At 36.9% G+C, this 21,307-nt stretch overlaps 3 protein-coding genes across 3 annotated transcripts in view; all 3 read right to left on the bottom strand.

Moving 5' to 3' along the window:
• Positions 1 to 21,307, bottom strand: part of CTL16 (C-type lectin 16) — a 445,139-nt gene that overhangs the window by 167,494 nt on the left and 256,338 nt on the right. The gene's annotated exons all lie outside the window — the stretch shown is intronic.
• LOC140747294 (juvenile hormone esterase-like) lies at positions 7,386 to 10,364 on the bottom strand. The gene is made up of 3 exons (XM_073079623.1): positions 10,164 to 10,364; positions 8,288 to 9,573; positions 7,386 to 7,930 (listed from the first exon to the last, which is right to left on the bottom strand). Exons 1-3 carry the CDS (start codon positions 10,341 to 10,343, stop codon positions 7,723 to 7,725), a joined length of 1,674 nt encoding a protein of 557 aa, XP_072935724.1. The 5' UTR covers positions 10,344 to 10,364; the 3' UTR covers positions 7,386 to 7,722.
• On the bottom strand, positions 11,134 to 19,480 carry LOC140747292 (uncharacterized). Its single transcript, XM_073079622.1, has 6 exons — positions 19,290 to 19,480; positions 17,101 to 18,383; positions 16,455 to 16,555; positions 14,218 to 14,351; positions 11,622 to 12,904; positions 11,134 to 11,359 (listed from the first exon to the last, which is right to left on the bottom strand). The coding sequence occupies exons 1-6, from the start codon at positions 19,464 to 19,466 to the stop codon at positions 11,134 to 11,136; spliced, it is 3,204 nt and encodes a 1,067-aa protein (XP_072935723.1). The 5' UTR covers positions 19,467 to 19,480.

Here is a 21,307-nt window from a genome sequence, read left to right as displayed (position 1 = left end):
TGAGAACTCTTTTTTTTAAGATCTCTCAGGTATTCGGGTTTTCTCACGATGTTTTTCTTCGCCAATAATAAGATTGCTTTTTTGTGTTTGTTTTTAAGATTATTACACGTAGGTAGATATTTATGTAGTCATCGCAGACATATTTCTTATAAAGCTTATTATCACAACCATGTTAACTGCGCCATCTAGTGAGGTGTTTTAGAGTTGCTTTTAAGTACACTTGATCTTACTGGTGCTTCAACATTTGGGATATGATGGATATGTTTCGGGTTTTGTGTAGAAACAGTTTTACTCAAAATATGATATCGGTTTCGAATACAGTTGAATTATTTAGACTTACACATTGATCTATAACTAACGTCATTGGACTTACACATATTGACTTATTTAGGGTTATTTCACACTATTGGTTATGGACACGGTATTCCATGATATCAATGTAGGTATGTATAAGCGTTAGTTAGGGTAACAAAATGCTTTTGTGACCCCTATGTGGATAAGTTATAAGATTATGTATTAAAAAGAAAAGCTAGATTTTTCGTTCGTCTGCACGGGGTAATGTTAGCACTTTTACATTCACGAAAAGGATTTTATATGGCATGAAATAAGCTACTTTTGAAAGGTACCGCTTCATTTCTTAATAATAAGTTTAATTACCTACAAGTTACTTTAGTTGATTCACGTAGCAGTCTATTCCAAAATCCAATGGATTGACTATTGACCCCGTTAACTGACAATACTAGCCATCTAATAAGCTAGTGACCTTGAAATCCAATGCCTCATAGCCCCATATCATAGCAACGGACATCCCGTGTTTATTCAATCAGGGTCTAGGTGTTGTACATTGGGCTGAGCCATCAGCTCTTCCTATTTGCGACTGGAACCAATTTAGTTTAAGTTTAATCATGTAATGATTGATAGTGCTTGGTGGTGGTAACGATAGAACTTTGATATTCCACTTCCAGGTCTGCGGCGGTCATACTTTTTTTTATATTTAACCTAACGATAAGGCAGACGGCCTACCTGATGGAAAGCAGTCACCGTCCCCTATGGACATTTGCAACACCAGAGGAGTCGCCAATGCATCGCCGGCTTTTAGACGTGTCAGTTATTGTACATGATATCGTTGATAAGGTCTACGACAGGCAGATCCCTTTGTGGTTCGGACGCACTACCGCCACACGTATTTCTGCCTCATAAGAACAGTGTTAAGCTGATATGGTTTAGTTTAAAAGATCTGATAAGAAAGACATACTTATCCGAGGAGTCAACTTAGCCCTCGGGGGTAGCAACATATCTGTGGCTGCCAGGTAGGATTCTAATTTAATCCGTGGTTGATTACAGTTATCCATGGGCGGCACTGGCCACTCACCAACATTATAAATACAAAAAAAAAACATAAAAAGTCACATCATAAAAAAATCAATGCATTCTATTTCCATATGAAGTCGACGGCCAGGGTAATTTTTTTGCACATTGTTCTAGACAGTAAATGATGTCAGAAGCCTTTCTCTTAGGTCTATAACACCCCGTCTTTTTATCATTAAGTAATTTATGTTGTTAAGGTCACATTTACTTACGTTCTAAAATTATATCTAAACGAGCTTTTGCCCGCGGCTTCGCTCGCGTTACGAAGTAATATTTTCATCCCCTATTTTATACCCTTTGGGGTAGAATTGATCAAAATCCTTTCTTAGCGGATGCCTACGTCATTACATCTACCTGCATGCCAAATTTCAGTCCGATCCGTGCAGTGGTTTGGGCTGTGCGTTGATAGATCACTATGCCAGTCAGTCACCTTTGAGTTATATATATTTAGATATTCTAAGTACATCACAAATTTACATTCACAAATATACCAAAACTGCAAGTGTTATACATTCAGCAGTGCCCTAAAAGTTCATAAATGACATTTTGCTCGTAAATAGAAACGCAAAGTATGCTAATGCAGTTAATTTGCCGTCTGCGAAAGCTGCAATAAAGCTCGGCCCGAGCTTCCTTATTTGCCTAAAGCTCCACACCAGAACGCTCAGCACGTACAGTGTTCTAAATTAAACGGCACACTCAAAGCCGATGACGTAGTTTGTTTCGTCTTTCTCATTTGATGTATGTAGTTGTAGGTAGAACCCTTTGTGGTTCGACTCCAGCGGCACCACCGCCACACCTATTTCTGCCTAATAACAGCAGTATAAGGCGCTGCTGTGTTCCGTTTTGAAGGGTGTGGTAAGGGAGACATACTTTGCCGAAGCGTTCCAGCTTAGTCCTCAGGGGCAGCGGCGCATCTGTAGCTGACCGCAGGTACATATCTCATCCTATCTAGAATTGATTACAGATGTCTATTAGCGGCATTTGTGGCCGACCTCAAGTAGGAATATCTAAACCTATCTGGGGTTGATTACACATGTCCATGGGCGGCAGTAGCCACTTACCATCATGTGCAATGCATGCTCGTCTTCTAGTTCTAAGTTATAAAAAATAAAATAAAACGTATTTTAATTTGGTGTTGGCTAATTAAGGCATATATATATATATTAGGTTCATGTAAGATATCGTTATCAACATAAGGAGCTTTTCATGTCGGCATACTAGTATCGCATGTAGTCGGCATGCATACAAGTACATACTATAAATTTATACACACATTCACTGCATGTGTGTATAAATTTATAGTATGTACTTGTATGCATGCGTGCTTATCACGCGTGCGGGCGGGACGGGCGTAAACATGCATGACAAGGAAGCACCGATAATGAGGACTACACACATTTACTATTTCTATTAAACATGCATCATTATATAGTTTTACTACTAACGTACGCTTAATAATATACGATCTAGAGTATGGAGCTGCTTTGAATCATAGAAACCTAGCAAGCACCCTTTGATCTCGATCAAAGGCTCTGAGTTTAGTTCGTGCTTTGCAACTAACTATTTCCGAGAAGTTTCAATGCATGCATTTGTACAATATTGCCTGCCTAATGGGCACATATGAAACTATTTGAAATATTACATATATTATTTTACTATTAATAAAATAAAAGTATTTTTTGATACAGTTTACTACTTTTATTGTTCCCGCGCAAAATACAACTCAAACGTCAAGAACGTTCTTTTTCTTATTATGCTAACTCATACAATCGTGGCAGCCAGTGCTTATATAAATGGGAACTTCTTATAATAAAAATAACATATAATGAAAATAACACAAAAATACTATAGGTAATTAAATAATTTGAATATATTTTTAACACTGCTCTGCCAAGGAATGACGTAGCAACATCAATTATGTTTATACGTCACTTTTGGGCGTCGCAACTAATTACTGTTTAACTTGAAAAGGGTTTAGGGCATATTTCACCAACTTTTGTGGATCGGTAGACTTTACTTTTAAGATTTTTAAGGCTTTCAACAACATATGTTCGCTGATAAACCAAATGGTTCATTACTTTCATGATCAGAGGTGCGTGCCTTTTTTTTTCTTAACGAGGGGGAAACTTTTAAAAGGTTCCCGACGACGTGGGAGCGATTCATACCGCACTAAACCAAGGGTGGCCGTCCTCAACGCTTGTTGGAGAACTCCGGGATCTCCGACGGAACGCAACCGGAGTCCTCCAAGCGCGATACCCCAATCGGACTCTACCCTGGGGGAGCAGTTTTCGCTCCTCCCGCACCATTTGGGGTACACGACGCTATGCGACCACACATACCGCCGTCCTTCCCGGGATCGCTTACTGGACGGCTAGAGCTCCCACTCTTGTCGCTCGCAACCCCGGAAGCCCCCTTTTAGTCGCCTTTTACGACAGGTAGGAGTTACCGTAGCCCTATTCTAGTCCCGGAACTGCAGGGACACAGAGGTGCGTGCCTAGGATTTCAACGTCGGACCTCACGATTCACATGGTGAATTTGAAACAACTTGTCCATAACTACCATTTTCGATGCCATTTAATAATGAATTAACTAAAAAAGACATGTAGGTGCGACTAGACTTTATATATTTACTTCTCTCTACGGCAAATGGTCTTTCCACAGCTCACAATATAGTTATAAGTACACGTTAACAATACTTGTACACTATACCGAGAGTGTACTTATGTACACGCGTTGACCTACAATTGCATTCTTAGTTTGTGAGCGGGTACTATAGTTCACACGTTTTCAGCCACGGCATCGCCCGCATGTGTGAAACTTTACAACATTAGTTGACATATTATGGCGACTTAGCGGAGAAGTTGTTTTTTTTTTTTTATAATATAAGAGTAGCAGACGAGCATGCAGTCCACCTGATGGTAAGTGGCTACTGCCGCCCATGGACATCTGTAATCAACCCCAGATAGGATTAGATATTCCTACCTGAGGTCGGCCACAGACGCGCCGCTACCCCTGAGGACTAAGCTGGAACGCCTCGGAAAAGTCTGTCTCCCTTACCACACCTGTCAAACCGGAACACAGCAGCGCCTAACACCGCTGTTATTAGGTAGAAATAGGTGTGGCGGTGGTGCCGCCGGAGTCGAACCACAAAGAGTTTTACCACCTTGAAAAACTTTTTGTTGAGTGAATGGCGTGAATTTCAAATGGTTATTGAGTAGATAGACCAACAGATTTCAGACACACTTGGGAACTTTTTATAAGAACTTTCAGGCGTTCAGGTTTCCTCACGATGTTTTTTTTTCACCGTTTAAGCACGTAATAATTGATTTCTAATACACACGCCGTTAAAAATCAGAGTTGCGTGCAGATTTGAACCTCGGAACTTGACTAAGAGGCTGAGTTACTAATCATTAGTATGTCACTGTTTTAACTTGAAAATATAGCTTAAAATAAATAGTATTAATAAATGAAGTCTTAAATAATCGTTACTCAATGCAGAAACAATAAAAGTATTCAGACCAACCCTAAGAGAAAATCCACGATTAAGTACTTATATTTCAGTCTTAAGTAAGGAATTATAGATCATTCGTGGTTTCTTACGAATGTTCCATATTTCTTGTAGTAAGGCGCACTTTTTTCGAACAAAAGAGTCGTTAGAACTCCTGTGATGAGTACGCTAAAAACTATTGACCTGCATTGACATTCCGTGCATTCTGAGCAAGATAAGAACTAAGTTCTAAACTGAGGTTAAAGTTAGGGTAGCTCGAATGTTTTATGTTCTGCCTGTAAACTATTACACTCGAGCCGCTGTAAGTCTAGTTCAAAATGAATACATAGAAATAGAAATAACTACCTATGTAGTAATAATGCAGCCTTGAGGTAGCGGTGGACTAAGAATTTACGTTAAAAAGTCTTAAAAAGAGACATATAAACGCGTAAGCATTTCCGAATGAAGTTAATGAGCAAAAAAAGAGGTGGTTCTATTTTTTAATTTTGACACCTCAACAGATTACGGGTTCACTTAGTTAATAATTTTAGAATTTAAGATTAGGATTGGGAGAGGGGGTTGGATGGCCACTGAGACCCCTTTAGATCCGCCACTGCCCAGAGATATAAGCAAAATTGGCCGTTCAATTTGTATTTTAAGCGTTATAACAATAAGCCAAAGAAATACGCCTTAATAAATGAAAAAGCAATATTCATTCTCGACGAATAGTTCAATAAAATGCAGTTCATGAATTTAAAAATATTTACAAATACCCTATAACATTATTGGAATGATTAATCATTATAAAACAATCCACACTGAATGATGGAGTACCATTGTAAATTTAGCAGTAAATTGGAAAGCAATTGATGTAGATCTCGAGGGACCGTGTAAATCATTTGTTTCACGATGTCAGGGCTAATGAGCGATATCCGTAGGGATTCACTGTAGACACGTGCCCTAGGCGGCTAAGGGGGAGGGGAAGGGGCAGCCCGCCCCGGGCCCCCGATCCTAGAGGGCCCCCAAACAACTTGCTAACTAGCTAAAAAAATTGGTTGTCACAATCTGCGAAATGTGTATAAATTAGCGAAATGTCATCGGACACATAAGTACTTGTAGCCAAATAATTCTATAACAAATTTGTAATTTTGTAAAATCAAATCAACTTTTTACAAAGATAATTCATATATTACCAACTAGTGGTGCCCCGGCTTCACCCGCATTTCGCAATATCCTATATCCATTCTCGGGTCTCAGACTATGTTTGTACAAAATTTCATTAAAATCGGCTCAGTGGTTTAGGCGTGAAGAAAAGACAACCAGACAGACAGACAGAGTTACTTTCGGATTTATAATATTAGTAAGGAAAGGATTAATTACTACGCTAATTAGGAAGTGCTTGAATTAATTTGCTAAGCGTTATTACTTACTATTATTAGGCCAAAGGTCATTATTCCGACAAAGGTAGAGAACCCTTCTTAGTTCAATAGTCAACGTCAAAGTCAAAAGTCCCGCTACATTTATCAAATTACAAGTTATTTTTTATAAATTTTATTTTAACTTTCCTTGTACGTTCGTATGTAGTAGGTATGCGGGGGTCAAATCTGGCATTAATATCAAATTGGCGAATTTAAGACTGATTAAGCTACATTTTTGCATACATTTTTGATTTGGATGACAATGCATGATTTGTAATGACGCCATTCTAAATCCAATATGGCGGATATCACAAGATGGCGCACCAATTATTTTCGATCGAATGATATGGGTATCAAATGATGTTCTGAAAAGAATACAAAAAGCTTCAGTTTAAAAAACTTTGTTAATCTTGTGGGTATATAAAATTCTCGTGTTAGTTACCGTACTCCGAAACGGCTTTACCGATTTTCAGCAAATTTTATATTCATATTTAGTAGGTCTGAGAATCCGCTAATATCTTTTTTCGTCCCCTAAGTGATAAGGGTTGTTGACCCTTAACATTTTTTTATTGACATAGCAACAACGTTTGACGGGTCAGCTAGTTTATTATAAATATATTTGTATATTTCTCTTAAACTATTATGTCAAGCGCTGCTGTGATGATTAAATCTTGAAGCAGTACAAAATACATAACAAAATTGTAACTTGATTACTTCCAAAAATTCCTTATTAATGAATTGGGAGCAATTTGGAAGAAAAACAATTTTATTAGGGGTTTCGTTACCCTCACTCGAGAGCACAATGAACTGAACGAATAAGATAAAGTCCGTAAGTTAATTAACTCCCGAAGGTTTCGCTATAATTAACTTCTAAGCCCTTCGACGCGAGTAAACAGCCATTTTCACGTTTTCAAACAGGCCACGTGATTTATCGATACCTTGAATTAAATCGAAATTTATATTAAAACTAACTTCCACCCGGGGCTTCGCAGAGGTCGCTAACAGTAGTTTTTTATCTCTCCCTCGGGAATAGTACTGTTGTTCGGGATAGCATTTCATGACAAGTATGTAGTTAAGGAGTGAAAGGATAGCAAACAAAGGGTAGGTCGTTTTCGCATTAATAATATTAGTTAGGATTCAATTACATTTTTGTCAATATTTGAATACTTTAAAAAATTACTCTGTTTCGAATAGTAGTTAAATTAATCGCATTCTTTTCATTATAATACTTGCGCCTCCATATCTTTTATATCTGTAATCAACCCCAGGAAAGATTGAAAACCTGAGGTCGGCCAGTGATGCGTTGCTCCCCCTAAGGACGGAATGGGATAGCCTCTGATAGAAACATAGCAACACTTTAAAGTAATCTTATTAGACAGAAACAGTATTCTATTAATTTAACTACAAAACGAGGTAAACAGTAATAAGTTCTAACTAAAAAGCATAAGTTTACAGTTCGGTATGTTTCGGCGAAGGATCGCCAGGGGGTATTGGGTAACGCTGGTGTTTGCTGTAGATTCCATCCCAGAAGCGGATGGTGTCTTCCAGCATAGGACGTGTCTTCACCTCTGGAATTTTATCCAGAATCATGTAAGGTGCTCCGTCCGCGCCTGTAGCCGGCCACGCGGGATACGATGACCCCTCCAGAACTGGCTTGCTGAAAATGAAAGAACATTTAACGTTAGAATGTACTTACAAGAAATTCCGTAAACGTACTATTATGAAATATACGTGAAACCGCCGTCAGCATCGCCACACATATAATAGCAGTTTCCTTCTAATAATAGCAGTGTTAAGCGCTGCGTTCTTGCTGGAAGGGTGTCGTAAGCGAGAGATACTTTTCCGAGGTGTTCCTTAGTCTTCAAGGGTACCAACGTATTTGTGGCCAACCTCAGGCAGGAATCTAATCTTATCTAGAATTAATTACAGATGTCCAATGGCGGCAATATCCGCTATCGGGTGGACTGTGCTCGTTTGGTACTTTAATATTATAAAAAAAATAGTTTATACTCACCCAGTTACAACGAAGTTGAGCCACATGTCCCTTAACATCAGCTTCATATTTCTCATGTCCTCCGAAATATTGGTTTCATCACTATGAGTAAGATTTCGTCCATCATGTACAATCATTGTCTGCGCACAGTGGTTAGCGCCACGAATATTAGTGTCAGGAACGGCTGGTGGACTCTCATCATCAACATATGAAAACACATACAGGTATATTTGAGTATTACCAGCTTCCACTTGAAGTCTTGTCGATCTGAGCGTTGAATAAGTAAATGTAATGTCGGAATAGTAATCAATAAAACGTTGTATTTTATCTCCGGTTATCGGTGTGTCGTTAAAATAAAACTGTTTAATTTTCGCTGCTACAGCTTCTTTTTGTTCTTCATTCTCAAACTGTAGGTCTGCTGGTAGAAAATCTGCGAAGTTAGCGTTCATTTTATCTTTCCACGCGTCGAATAAATTAACTCGAAATAGTCCTTCCATGTTAGCAAATCCGTATAACATAGGACGCTTTTGATAGTTGCCGCTTTTGAGGATATTAATAGGATTATCATCTAGGAATCTCTCAACACCAGTGTCCCGCTCAACACACGGTGAGAATGTGTACATGATGTCAATATCACTCATCGCATCTATTGATAGGAGTGTGTCATACGACACGGTCTTATAAAAGTTTTCTAAAGCATAAATATCGTCGACGTCAGTGAAATTTAACCGTTTCGCATATTTTTTAGCATTATTAATTGGATCCATCTGTACACTAACTGGTGCTGTATTCGCTCCGCTTTCAGGGATAACTTTTTTGAATAAGTTATTTGCCATTTTAGATAGTAATAATAAATCGACAGAGAAAGATCCTGCGCTGCATCCTGTAATAGTGACGTCATCGGGATTGCCTCCAAAACTGGCTATGTTATCTTGCACCCATCTAAGAAGTGCTACTTGATCTTTCATTCCTGCATTGCCAGGTACGTCTTTGGTGCCTAGACAAAGAAATCCGTGTGCACCTAGGCGATAGTTAAAGTTTACGATTATAGCCCTTTTAGTCATAGCCAAGTGCCTTGGTGTTACAAGATCACCATATCCTATTTGGTAACCTCCTCCATGTATATTAACTAGCACTGGTAGATTTTTCTCTTTTGTATTAGGAACATAAACATTTGCAAAGAGACAGTTTTCTTTAGCTTCTTTGGAGTTGTTAAAAACATAGCCAAAATAATTATACTGTGGACACACGATTCCTTTGTCCACTGCTTCATAGGTATCTAGCCATATCGGTGGTGGTAACGGGGCCTGGAATGAGGAAATAAATTCTTGAAAATACTATTTAAAATTATCTACACAAAAAATATTTTTTTTTTATATCTAAGTCTATTAATAATTATGGCGAATGTATAATATATTGTAATTAATAAATATGGTGAAATCGCCGATCGGGTGAAATCTAGAAAACATAATATTTTTATTATGCATGTGTGGTGCAATTTAATAGAGATTTTAAAAATGTAGATCTTAAAAAAATATTTAATATTGCAGATAAAAACGAGATTGACATTTATAGAATACGAGAGGTGTCCTGTCTACGATGAATCCCTGAGGGACTACCTTTAGGCACTCCATGACTTCAGACTTACTGATATTTATATAAGGCATATAAACTAAGTATATTATGTAAAATTACACAGCATAATAATCCACAACATTAACTAATATTCATAAAAATTAAATGTTTGCACAACATTGGTACGATAGAATTGAAATAAAAAAAAAACAAATCTGATTAACGCTATTATGAAGATAGGTACTTGTGGAAACTTTGCTGTGGTCCATAATCGGATCATCTACTCAGTTTTAGAAATAAAAATTAAAGAAAGGTTACTAACCTGAAATCTCTGGGAGCCAGTAGGCGCAGTGGCGTACGGTATACTGTGGAACACGAAGAAGTCTCCATCAGGGTGTTTGTAGCCTCGAACTGATCCTTGCTTGATGGTGACCACACGCGACTCCCTTTCATCATCACACAACACACTGCCCACGCATATAAATAGTAAAAACAACAACATATTCACGACCGATTTGTCGTCGTTGTGAATGCCGACCATATTATCAATTGCATCGATAAAGTGATAACCCTACTGACAATTAGAATATAACCATATCAATTCTAATCGAGATATCGGTAAATATCAAAAATAATCTTTACAGTAAACGTATAAAATTACTTCTGTATTTAAGGCACATAAAAACAAAATCACAACAGCCTTCACCTTGACTTTGAATTGAGAGGACGAATGAGTTGTGTTTGGCGTGCTCACCAAACCAGTTTGTATGAACTTGCATTACCGACTGTAATGTATATAGCTACGACACATAAAAGTGCCTTGCATGTAAATTTTGGTTACACCAAAAATCGTAATCGTTAGTAATACACTAATCTTGGTATGATTGCGCAAGAGAATGTTTGACTAAGATATTGTGTAAGTTTATGGTCGCTTTATTTTGCATAAATTACCGGAAATGTAAAAAAGTATTTGTTCATATTGCAGCCAAAAAATAAGCATCACATAAAAATAATATAGGTAGTATGAAGTTAAAAATATCTACAATCTAAATCTGAAAATAGATATGTAAGATAGAGGATAAATAAATCACGGAATCTTTGTAATATTCTTTTTCATATCTATTTTAGAATGTACTAAAGATATGAAAATAAATTTGTTTAATTTAGTAGCATTGTTTGAGTGTGCGATTGTAAAAAATGATTTCATAAAATAAAAAAGAACTTGACCAACTAATGTTTACTGTAAAAGTAGTTTTAAAGAGAAATGTTTTGGAAAATTCTTAAAAAACATTTTAAAGCTCTGTATGTTTTGGTGCTGGATCGCTCGGTGGTACTGGATCGCTCGGTGGTACTGGATAACGGTAGTATTTGCTATAAATTTCATCCCAGAATCGCATTCGTTTTTCTAGCATAGGACTGTTTATCAGCTTCGGAGATTTGTCAAGTACCATGTAAGGTGATGCGTTCGCGCTTGTGGGAGGCCACGAGGGATATGACGATCCCTCAGGAACTGGTTTCCTGAAAAAGAACATTTACTTTAGAATTTTTTAAAAGGAATTTTACCACATTAATATTGGTTAGTATAATAGTTGTACCTAGTTTGTGTTGGCTTATACTTAAAGACTAGGCGTTATTAGGGTAACCGTCTTATTTGATAATTTTATTAATTGTTGCTTTTATTTCTTGGATATAGAGTTACTGTATCTTATCTTTAATGTCCTTAGCACTGACCTTGTAAATACACTAATAATGCCTATTAAACTACTATAATGTTTCTTACCCAGTTGAAACAAAGTTCAGCCACATATCCCTAAGCATGTTCTTCATATTTTTCATATCCTTTGAAATAACGGCTTCGTCGACATGAGTGAGATTAAGCCCATCGTGTATAACCATTGTCTGGGCGCAATGGTTAGCACCACGAATATTAGTGTATGGAACAACTGGACTATCATCGTCCACATATGCGTACTCATACAAGTATATCTGATTGTTACCAGCCTCTACTTGAAGTCTAACCGATCTGACTGTTGGATACATAAATAAAATATCGGAATAATAATCGACATATCCCATTATGTTATCACTGCTGATCGGCTTCCCTTTAAAATAAAACTTTTTAACTTTTGCTGCAACGGTTTTTTTTTCTTTTTCACTTTCAAATTGTAGGTCAGCCGGCAAGAAATCTGAAAACCTAGCGTTCATGTCATCTTTCCACACTGCAAATAAGTTGAGTCTAAACATTCCCTCCATATTAGCAAATCCGTATAACATAGGAAGTTTCTCGTAGTTTCCACTTTTGAGGATGTTAACTGGATTATCATCAAGGAATCTCTCAACGCCAGTGTCTCGCTCAACACAGGGTGTGAACGAAAACGAGCTATCTTCATCACTCATCAAATCTATCGAAACCAATGAATCATACGATACAGTCTTATAAAACTTTTCTAAAGCATAAATATCGTCGACGTCAGTGAAATCTAGCCGTTTTGCATATTTTTTAGCAATACTAACCGCGTCTACTTGAACACTGAATGCAGCTGTATTCGCTCCGCTCTCAGGAATCACTTTTTTGAATAAGTTCTTAGCCATTTTAGATAACATTAACAAATCTACAGAGGAAGATCCTGCGCTGTATCCTGCGATCGTGACGTCATCAGGATTACCACCAAAACTGGCGATGTTATCTTGTACCCATCTGAGTAGTGCTACCTGATCTTTCATTCCTGCATTGCCTGGTACGTCCTTGGTACCGAGACAAAGAAATCCGTGTGCACCTAGGCGGTAGTTGAAGTTTACGATTATAGCCCTTTTAGTCATAGCCAAGTGCCTCGGTGTTACAAGATCACCATATCCTATCTGGTACCCTCCTCCATGCACGTAGACTAACACGGGTAATTTTTTCTCTTTAGTTTTGGGAACATAAACATTTGTATAGAGACAGTTTTCTTGTGATTCTTTGTTGTGGTTAAAAACAATACCAAAATAATCATGTTGTGGACATACAATTCCTCTGTCCACTGCTTCATATGTATCAAGCCATACAGGTGGTGGTAGTGGAGCCTGGAATGGAAAAAATAGAAATAATATTAATAGGTCAGTAAATATGTTATTTCATGTTATGTTCATTTGTATAATATAAGCATGATAAAGTATAGTGATTATTAAATATTATTTATCACACAAATGGTACGATTTGTGTGACAGTTCAAATAATCCATTCGTATAAATCCATAGTACATATTTATTATATTTTATACAAGAGTGATGAAGAGTTGAAGGTGGTAGAACCCTTTGTGGTTCGACTCCGGCGGCACCACCGCCACACCTATTTCTGCCTAATAACAGCAGTGTTAGGCGCTGCTGTGTTCCGGTTTGAAGGGTGTGGTAAGGGAGACAGACTTTTCCGAGGCATTCCAGCTTAGTCCTCAGGGGTAGCGGCGCATCTGTGGCCGACCTCAGGTAGGAATATCTCTAGCTGGGGTTGATTACGGATGTCCATAGGCGGCAATAGCCACTTACCATCAGGTGGACTGCATGCTCGTGTGCTACTGCAATATTATAAAAAAAAACTAACATAAAAATGCAAAAAAGTAAATCGTAATGATACTATTAGATGAAGTACATACTCGTATATAATATATAAAATTACGTTAGATATATAAACGAGGCAAATAATATTAATGCCAAATAGTGCTGAAAACTGCGATATGAAAATGTACAATTTTTGTTTCCTTCTCTACAATATTAGCTATGGAAGAAATTGACATTTATCTAGATGAATTAGTGTGGCCGTGATCGATGATAGAGAGATTAGGGGTAAATATTACACGTTATGTTTTTGTTGCCTGACTACAGTCTTATATATTAGTATATAAAAGTATATAGGGTACGCTGCCATGATGTAGAAATCATTACCGTGAACTTTTTACAGTTCAACACAAAATAATTGTTCAAGTGCAAGTCGAATTCGCGTACGCAAGGTTCCGTACCACCAAACTGTTCATATTTTTTTATTTTTCGTATTTGTTAATATAGCAGCCATTGATACAAATGCATTGTGAAAATGTTGACTGTCTACCAATAAGTAGACAGTTAAAATTTTCGTAATAACGAATAGCAGTTTCTTGTATTGCGACCTCCATTTATTATAAAGTTTTTTATATATGTTTGGTATTTTTGTTATAGCTGCCACGTATATGTAATAAGGACAGTCTCCACGGCCATACTCTGTAAAAATAAACAAGTTTCTATCTATTACGGTTCAGAAGATATAGCTCTTTGACAGACGGACAGACAGGGCAGGCTTAGTAATTTTCACCCTTTGGGTACGGAACCCCAAAAAGTACAAATAAAAGTATTAAAACATAATTAACCTGGAATCTCTGCGAGCCAGTAGGCGCGGTGGCGTACGGTATGCTGTGGAACACGAAGAAGTCTCCATCAGGGTGTTTGTAGCCTCGAACTTTTCCTTGCTGGATGGTCACCTCACGTGACTCCAGTTCGTCACCTTGACACCACGCACCGCCCACGCACACGAGTAGCAAAAACAACAACATATTCACGACCGACTTATCCTAACATTACAGTGCAAATGATTGTATAATCAACTTGTAATGATTAAATGATAACACATTTATTATAAATAAAATCCTAATATCATTATCTCGTCAACTTATCGGTAACTATGTAAACCAATTCACTTCTGGATTAATAGAGAACGACTTACAATATAACTAATCGGACGCGAAATTTTATCATATACGAGCAACTATGTATGTATTTTGAAGGTGGTAGAGCACCTTCTACGACTCCGGCGGCACCACCGCCTCACCTATTTCTGCCTATCAACAGTAGTGTTAAGCGCTGCTGTGTTCTGGTTCTGAAGGGTGTGGTAAGAGAGATATTTTTTCGAGGCATTTCAGCTTAGTCCTTAGGGGTAGCGGCGCATGTATGGTCTACCTCAGGTAATAATCCTAACTGGGCTTGATTACAGATGTCCATAGGCGGCAGTAGCCACTTACCATCAGATGAACTGCATGCTTGTCTGCTACTCCTATATAATAAAAAATCTAGCCTCACCAGTGGCCTACTAAGTCAGGAGGCCCGGGGCGGAAAGTTGAATGGAGGCCCCCATTGTAAAAAGTTTTACAAAATTACAAATGTGTAGACTTATTCAAAGGCAAATACGTAGGTATGATTCCAGTGACGACCTATTTTAACCGACTTCAAAAAGGAGGTGGTTATCAATTCGGCCGGTATATATATATTTTTTTTATGTATGTACACGAATTACTCCGCCGTTAGTGGACCGATTCTAATAATTCTTTTTTTATTGTATAGAGACGAGCTGGAAGTTGGTCCCATTTATAGGGACCAACTTAGGATCCATCTTCAGAAATATGTACTCAACCAACATTTATTTCAATTATTGTTTACTTTGTAGTGACATAGAAGTCGGTTGTATTTTTGTTAAAAACAATTTTTAGCAACTGTTTTGGGGTCCCCTGTATCGCGGATCCGGGGCCCCTTTCGCTCCCCCTTAGTCCGCTAGAGAGCCCCACAATATAATCTAATAAAGCAGACGCGGTATTTACCAACCTTCACCTTGACTTTGAATTAAGGCAGATGAGAAAATTGTGTTTCGCGTGTCGAGGCCGTCAAACTAGTTTAACGAACGAACATATTTTAGTACATTAAAATGTGCACAGACAAGTGCGTGCATTGGCGAAATTTGTTTTCAGACTCCATACTTCTTAATACTATAAAACCTAAACAAAAGTGGTAACTAACTAGAATCTTCTTATCTATTAAATGTGTAATCGATTATGTAATGAAACCATTTTTTATATTACTCCACTTCCAGATTGAGAAATAAGCTGAGTTTTGATAATTTTCTAATAATAAAAATTATGACCAATTTTTTAGATTATATCTTAATTTGTTACATTTTGGTCCACTATATTCATTCTCCTTTTAGTTTACCGGTTTGCTCAGTCAGCTTGATAGATGGCGTTGTACAAAAAACATTATATTTCGAAATCATCCGAACAAAGTCGCAGGCAAAACTTGTATATCAATAAAGCGCTTCTCAAGGTGTCAAGTGCAAGTAACCTTTGGTGCTATCAACATCGATGTAATCTATATACTTAGAATTTATTTTCAATAGACTTTGCGCTTTTGTATCAATCCATAGAAGTTAGTTAATAATAATATAATTCGTTAATAATATAATAGTTCTTTAACTATTCTTTTGTATATTAAGTAACTATATTTTGGTAAAATAGGAAATGATGCAACAAAAAACCAAATAAGATGAAGGACAGTTTGAAAAAAAAAATACAATTATTTTGTTAGGTTTATTATCAAAGTAACAGACTATTTATAAATAATACCTGTCCACATACAGTAATACTAAATTTCAATATTTAAACAAAGAAATGATCTTTTTTTATGTCAATTTAAAAAGTGGTTTTTAAATAGTTTTAAAGTTATAAAACTCTTATTTAAAGTTCGGTACGTTGTAGTGCTGGATCGATCGGCGGGATTGGATAACGATAATGTTTGTCGTAGATTTCATCCCAGAAACGCACCCGTTTTTCCAACATAGGACTCTTCTTTAGCACTGGGATTTTGTCCAGTACCATGTAAGGCGATCCGTTCGCACCCGTGGGAGGCCACGAAGGGAGTGACGATCCTTCGGGAACCGGCTTACTGAAATTAGAAATTTTGATTTGAGTTTACTTTAATGATCAGAATGATTCATATTTCAATTTTATAATCATGACTTCCTTTTTTAAAAATAAATAAAATATTCCCAAAGGGAAAACAAAATCCATTGCTTAGGATTAATACGCTGCTGTGTTCCGGTGAAGAATGTGGTAAGGGAGACATACTTTTCCGAGGCGTTCCAGCTTAGTCCTCAGGAGTAGCGGCGCATCTGTGGCTGACCTCAAGTAGGACTATTCAATCCTATAGGTTAATTACAGATGTTCATGGGCGGCAGTAGCCACTTACTTAGCCTACGACTCAGACCCATCTCACTCTAGGATGAACCGTGCCCATACGAGAAGCAGTAATGGATTGACAGAGTAGTTGCAACTTCTTAGGCTTTAGTATACTACAAAAAATAGGAAGGAGAAGTATAATTAGCAGACAATTTGTAAATAAATTCTAAATCTGAATTAATTGGCGTCTTAGGTGAAGCATATCAAATTAAACATTACTATAACCAATAATTTAATATTAATTATTCTCACCCAGTCGTAACAAAGTTAAGCCACATTTCCCTTAACATCCGCTTCATATGTTTCAAATCTTCTGAAATATTGCCTTCATCATGTTTTGTGAAATTTTGTCCATCGAGTACAACTATTGTTTGCGTACAATGATTGGCGCCACGAATATTAGCATAAGGAACGAGAGTACTGTCGTCATCCACATAATCATACTCGTATAGATAAATTTCTTTATTACCAGCCTCAACTTGGTATTTCACTGACCGAAGCGTAGAATATGCAAAAATTATATCTGAAAAGTAATCAATATACCCCAGAATGTTATCTTCGCCAACTGGTTTATCTCCAAAGTAGAACTTTTTTATTTTCTCCGCTACTTCTTCTTTTTCATCTTCACTGTTAAACTGTAGATCAGCTGGTAGAAAATCGGAAAACTTAGCATTCATTCCATCTTTCCATGTTTGAAATAAATCGATTCGTAACAATCCTTCCATTTTAGCGAATCCATATAGCATAGGACGCTTCTGATAGTTGCCACTTTTTAGAATATTAACTGGGTTATCTTCGAGGAACCTTTCAACGCCAGTATCACGTTCGACACAAGGCGAAAACACAAAAGTACTATCGAGTTCATAAAACACATTAATAGATGTCAGTAAACCGTATGAGGCAGTTTTATAAAACTCTTCCAAAGCATGAAGGTCGTCCACATTTTTAAAATTTAAGCGTTTAGCATACTTTTTGGCGACCGCTACTGGATCTGGTTGAATACTAAACGCAGCTGTGTTAGCACCACTTTCGGGAATAACTTTCTTAAATAAATTATTCGCCATTTTTGATAATAGTAACAAGTCTACAGCAGAGGATCCCGCGCTGTATCCTGCGATGGTGACGTCATCTGGATTACCCCCGAAACTGGCAATATTATCTCTCACCCATCTGAGTAGTGCTACCTGATCTTTCATTCCAGCATTTCCAGGTACGTCTTTGGTACCCAGGCAAAGAAATCCGTGTGCACCTAGGCGGTAGTTAAAATTTACTATGATAGCTCTTTTAGCCATAGTCAAATGTTTCGGCGTGGCAAAATCGGCAAATCCTGCAACATAAGCTCCTCCATGGACATATACTAATACAGGTAATTTTTTCTCGTCTGTTTGTGGGACATAGATGTTTGCAAGCAGGCAGTCTTCTTTCTCTACGAGAGGCCTATTAAATACAGTGCTAAACATATCAATCTGTGGACATACAACTCCTTTGTCAACGGCTTCATATATATTCGACCACGTCGGTGGCGGTAGTGGTCCCTGAAATAGAAAAAAGATTTATACTTAATCAATGACATTTTTCTATGAACTTAATTACATTTTTGTGTACATTAAGAATAAGTTTATTCATAAAATTCAAATTAAGCATAACAATAATCCCATGTGAAGTTGCTACATGATGATGCTGATGATAAGTACTTCTCTTTCTAAAGGTGTATGAAAAAAAGGTTCTCCAAAAAACAAAAAGCTGTTATCAGATTCTGAATATATTTTAAGCATATTAAAAAGAAAGAGCTTTCTTTACTATGATTCTAAGATAATATTGACAACAGATAAACTCTATGTTAATTAACACATCATAATAAAAAACTAACTATAGGTATATTTTTGCCGTAACAGCATCTACTATAGTGACTTACAAATAACGTTTATATAAATCATAGTATATTAGAGGTATAGGTAGTATGACTAAGGTTATCTGATTGTTTATGTGAGATAATTATAAGATAATAATCTTTGGTACTTTAGCCTGTGTAACTATAATATCGGTGTTCTAGATAGATATAGAACGATCTATAGCACGATAAAATACGTTGAGTACATTTTTTTCTTCCATTTGTTAACAAAATTTTCTCGTTTGCTTGGCAGATTATGACAAAAGCTTTAGAATTTCCAAAAACAATTTAACAGTGATTCAAGGTTCAGCTACTAAGCGACGTTTAGCTTCTAATGTGATGTTCAGAAACACACTTACTCAAGTGATCGGACCAATAGGGAAAACAAATACATAAACCACAGATAAAAGTACTTCAGAAACCGGACATTAGTGAGCTTTAAAATATGTAATTATATTTTCAATACAAAAACGATATTAGTTAAGGTCACTGTTGTATTATTTAAACTTATATTACTGTTGAGATAACGACATAACAATTGCACAATAACCTGAAATCTCTGTGACCCAGTAGGCGCAGTGGCGTACGGCACTCCGTGGAACGTAAAGAAGTCTCCATCTGGCGACTTGTAGCCTCGTATAGCCCCTTGCTTGATGGTAACCACACGTGTCTCCACATCACTACACCACACAATCCCTACACAAGCGAACAACAACACCCACAACATATTTACGACTGACTAGCTGACTAGCTGAGTGTCTAGCCGTCGAGATACACCGCGAATGATAACATTGTAAATAATAGCCTATACATAACACTCATACTCGTACGAGTACATTCAAGTGTGTGTATTTATAGAATACGTGCAATGTTATCTAATGATGATGTTATCTCAATGAGACTGAAGTTTTTCATGACTCCAATCTTCAATTGAGCATAATTGTTAGTTGATTTTACATTTAAAAACGTGTTTGTATAATACCTATTTAACTCATAGATAAGTAAAAATTACTCACTCCTAACAAGAAAATGTACCCAGTTTTGAGAATTGAAATAGTTGCGTAAAAAAGTTTTGCCATGTCTCCGTGCTAAAATGTCCCTTAAATATTTGAAATAATTATTTATTTATCGTGTAAATTACGCAGTATTAGTTATTTATTCGTAAATTTACTCTAAAAATGATTTTATTTGTCAAGAATTCAAAAAAAGAACTTACTAATAAACCGTTTGTGGCTTCATTCAATTTCAAGGCGGCGAAGTATCTTTACTAATCTATGATTTAACTATGGTAGATAAAAATATAATCTATTCAAATGCTCAAGGTCTTTGTCAAAAGTTAGACGGTCAATAAATATCACGATGCATATCGCATACCGGCTTCAATATTTATCAACATTTAGCTCGTATTACATTATCAATATATATTGACTGGAAAATAAAAAAAACCATACCCACTGTAGCCGAAAATGACAATGGCAAAATTGCATTGCGAAATAAATGTACGTTTCATTTAAAGTGGCGGGGAGCTTATTTTTTATTATTTTTATATCTATACTAATATTATAATGAGGAAAACTTTGTTTGTTTGTTTGATTGTAATGAATAGGCTCAAACACTACTGAACCGATTTTAAATATTCTTTCACCATTTGAAAGCTACATTATCCACGAGTAACATATGCCATATTTTATAAGAAATATATTTGATAAATAGATTTTGAGGCGGTACAAAGTTTGCCGGACCAAAGACCATACGCCTATATAAATCCAGACGTTATGTCAAAAGACTGACGCGTTTACACAAAAATAAATATTGATGGAATCATGAGTATCACAATATATATTGACCGTGTAACCCTTACCTTTAAGGATGGTGTATGTGTTTAAGGATCGCTGAGTTTGTGTGCAATTCACAATGGGATTGTTATTGCTCACTGCGTGTGGTAACGCTATATAGGCACTTCAGTTTTACCTTATATAATGTACTTACTTATAGTGGCGTCGTTTGTTGTGTCGTGGTATTGTTGTGTTTGGAATGAAATGCTATAAGGTTTGCTAAGGAAAAAAGTAGGCATGTCTAAATAAGGTTTTCTATGTCTTTTTTATAATATAGGTGTAGCAGACGAGCATGCAGTCCACCTGATGGTAAGTGGCTACTGCCGCCCATGGACATCTGTAATCAACCCCAGATAGGATTTGATATTCCTACCTGAGGTCGGCCACAGATGCGCTGCTACCCCTGAGGACTAAGCTGGAATGCCTCGGAAAAGTCTGTCTCCCTTACCACACCCTTCAAACCGGAACACAGCAGCGCCTAACACTGCTGTTATTAGGTAGAAATAGGTGTGGCGGTGGTGCCGCCGGAGTCGAACCACAAAGGGTTCTACCACCTTTATAAGTCTGCAAGGATATAAATCTGTAAATATGTAAACCTGTTATTAACTTCAGCTAAAATATCTGCCCAATTTTGTTTAAAAATGTCGATTGGCATTCGACAGGCAAATAATTTAAAATTAATGTATTCACCAAGTTTATAAATACAGAAGAGTATTTATGGACAATTACTAGT

Source organism: Epargyreus clarus, unplaced genomic scaffold (genome assembly GCF_041222505.1).
Source record: "Epargyreus clarus isolate Ecla_fem2 unplaced genomic scaffold, WU_Ecla_fem_2.2 ptg000014l, whole genome shotgun sequence".
Lineage (NCBI taxonomy): Eukaryota > Metazoa > Arthropoda > Insecta > Lepidoptera > Hesperiidae > Epargyreus > Epargyreus clarus.
The sequence above is the reverse complement of the archived record's forward strand: the minus strand, read 5'-3'. Positions and strand labels throughout refer to the sequence as shown.

Excerpts from the sequence above, each read along its gene's own strand:
- LOC140747294 (XM_073079623.1), bottom strand. The coding sequence starts at position 10,343 with ATGTTGTTGTTTTTACTATTTATATGCGTGGGCAGTGTGTTGTGTGAT. Across the intron at positions 9,574-10,163 it reads CTGGCTCCCAGAGATTTCAG|GCCCCGTTACCACCACCGAT; the intron begins GTTAGTAACCTT and ends TCCTCATTCCAG. Across the intron at positions 7,931-8,287 it reads CTCAACTTCGTTGTAACTGG|CAAGCCAGTTCTGGAGGGGT; the intron begins GTGAGTATAAAC and ends TTTCATTTTCAG.
- LOC140747292 (XM_073079622.1), bottom strand. The coding sequence starts at position 19,466 with ATGTTGTGGGTGTTGTTGTTCGCTTGTGTAGGGATTGTGTGGTGTAGT. Across the intron at positions 12,905-14,217 it reads CTGGCTCGCAGAGATTCCAG|GCTCCACTACCACCACCTGT; the intron begins GTTAATTATGTT and ends TTTCCATTCCAG. Across the intron at positions 11,360-11,621 it reads CTGAACTTTGTTTCAACTGG|GAAACCAGTTCCTGAGGGAT; the intron begins GTAAGAAACATT and ends GTTCTTTTTCAG.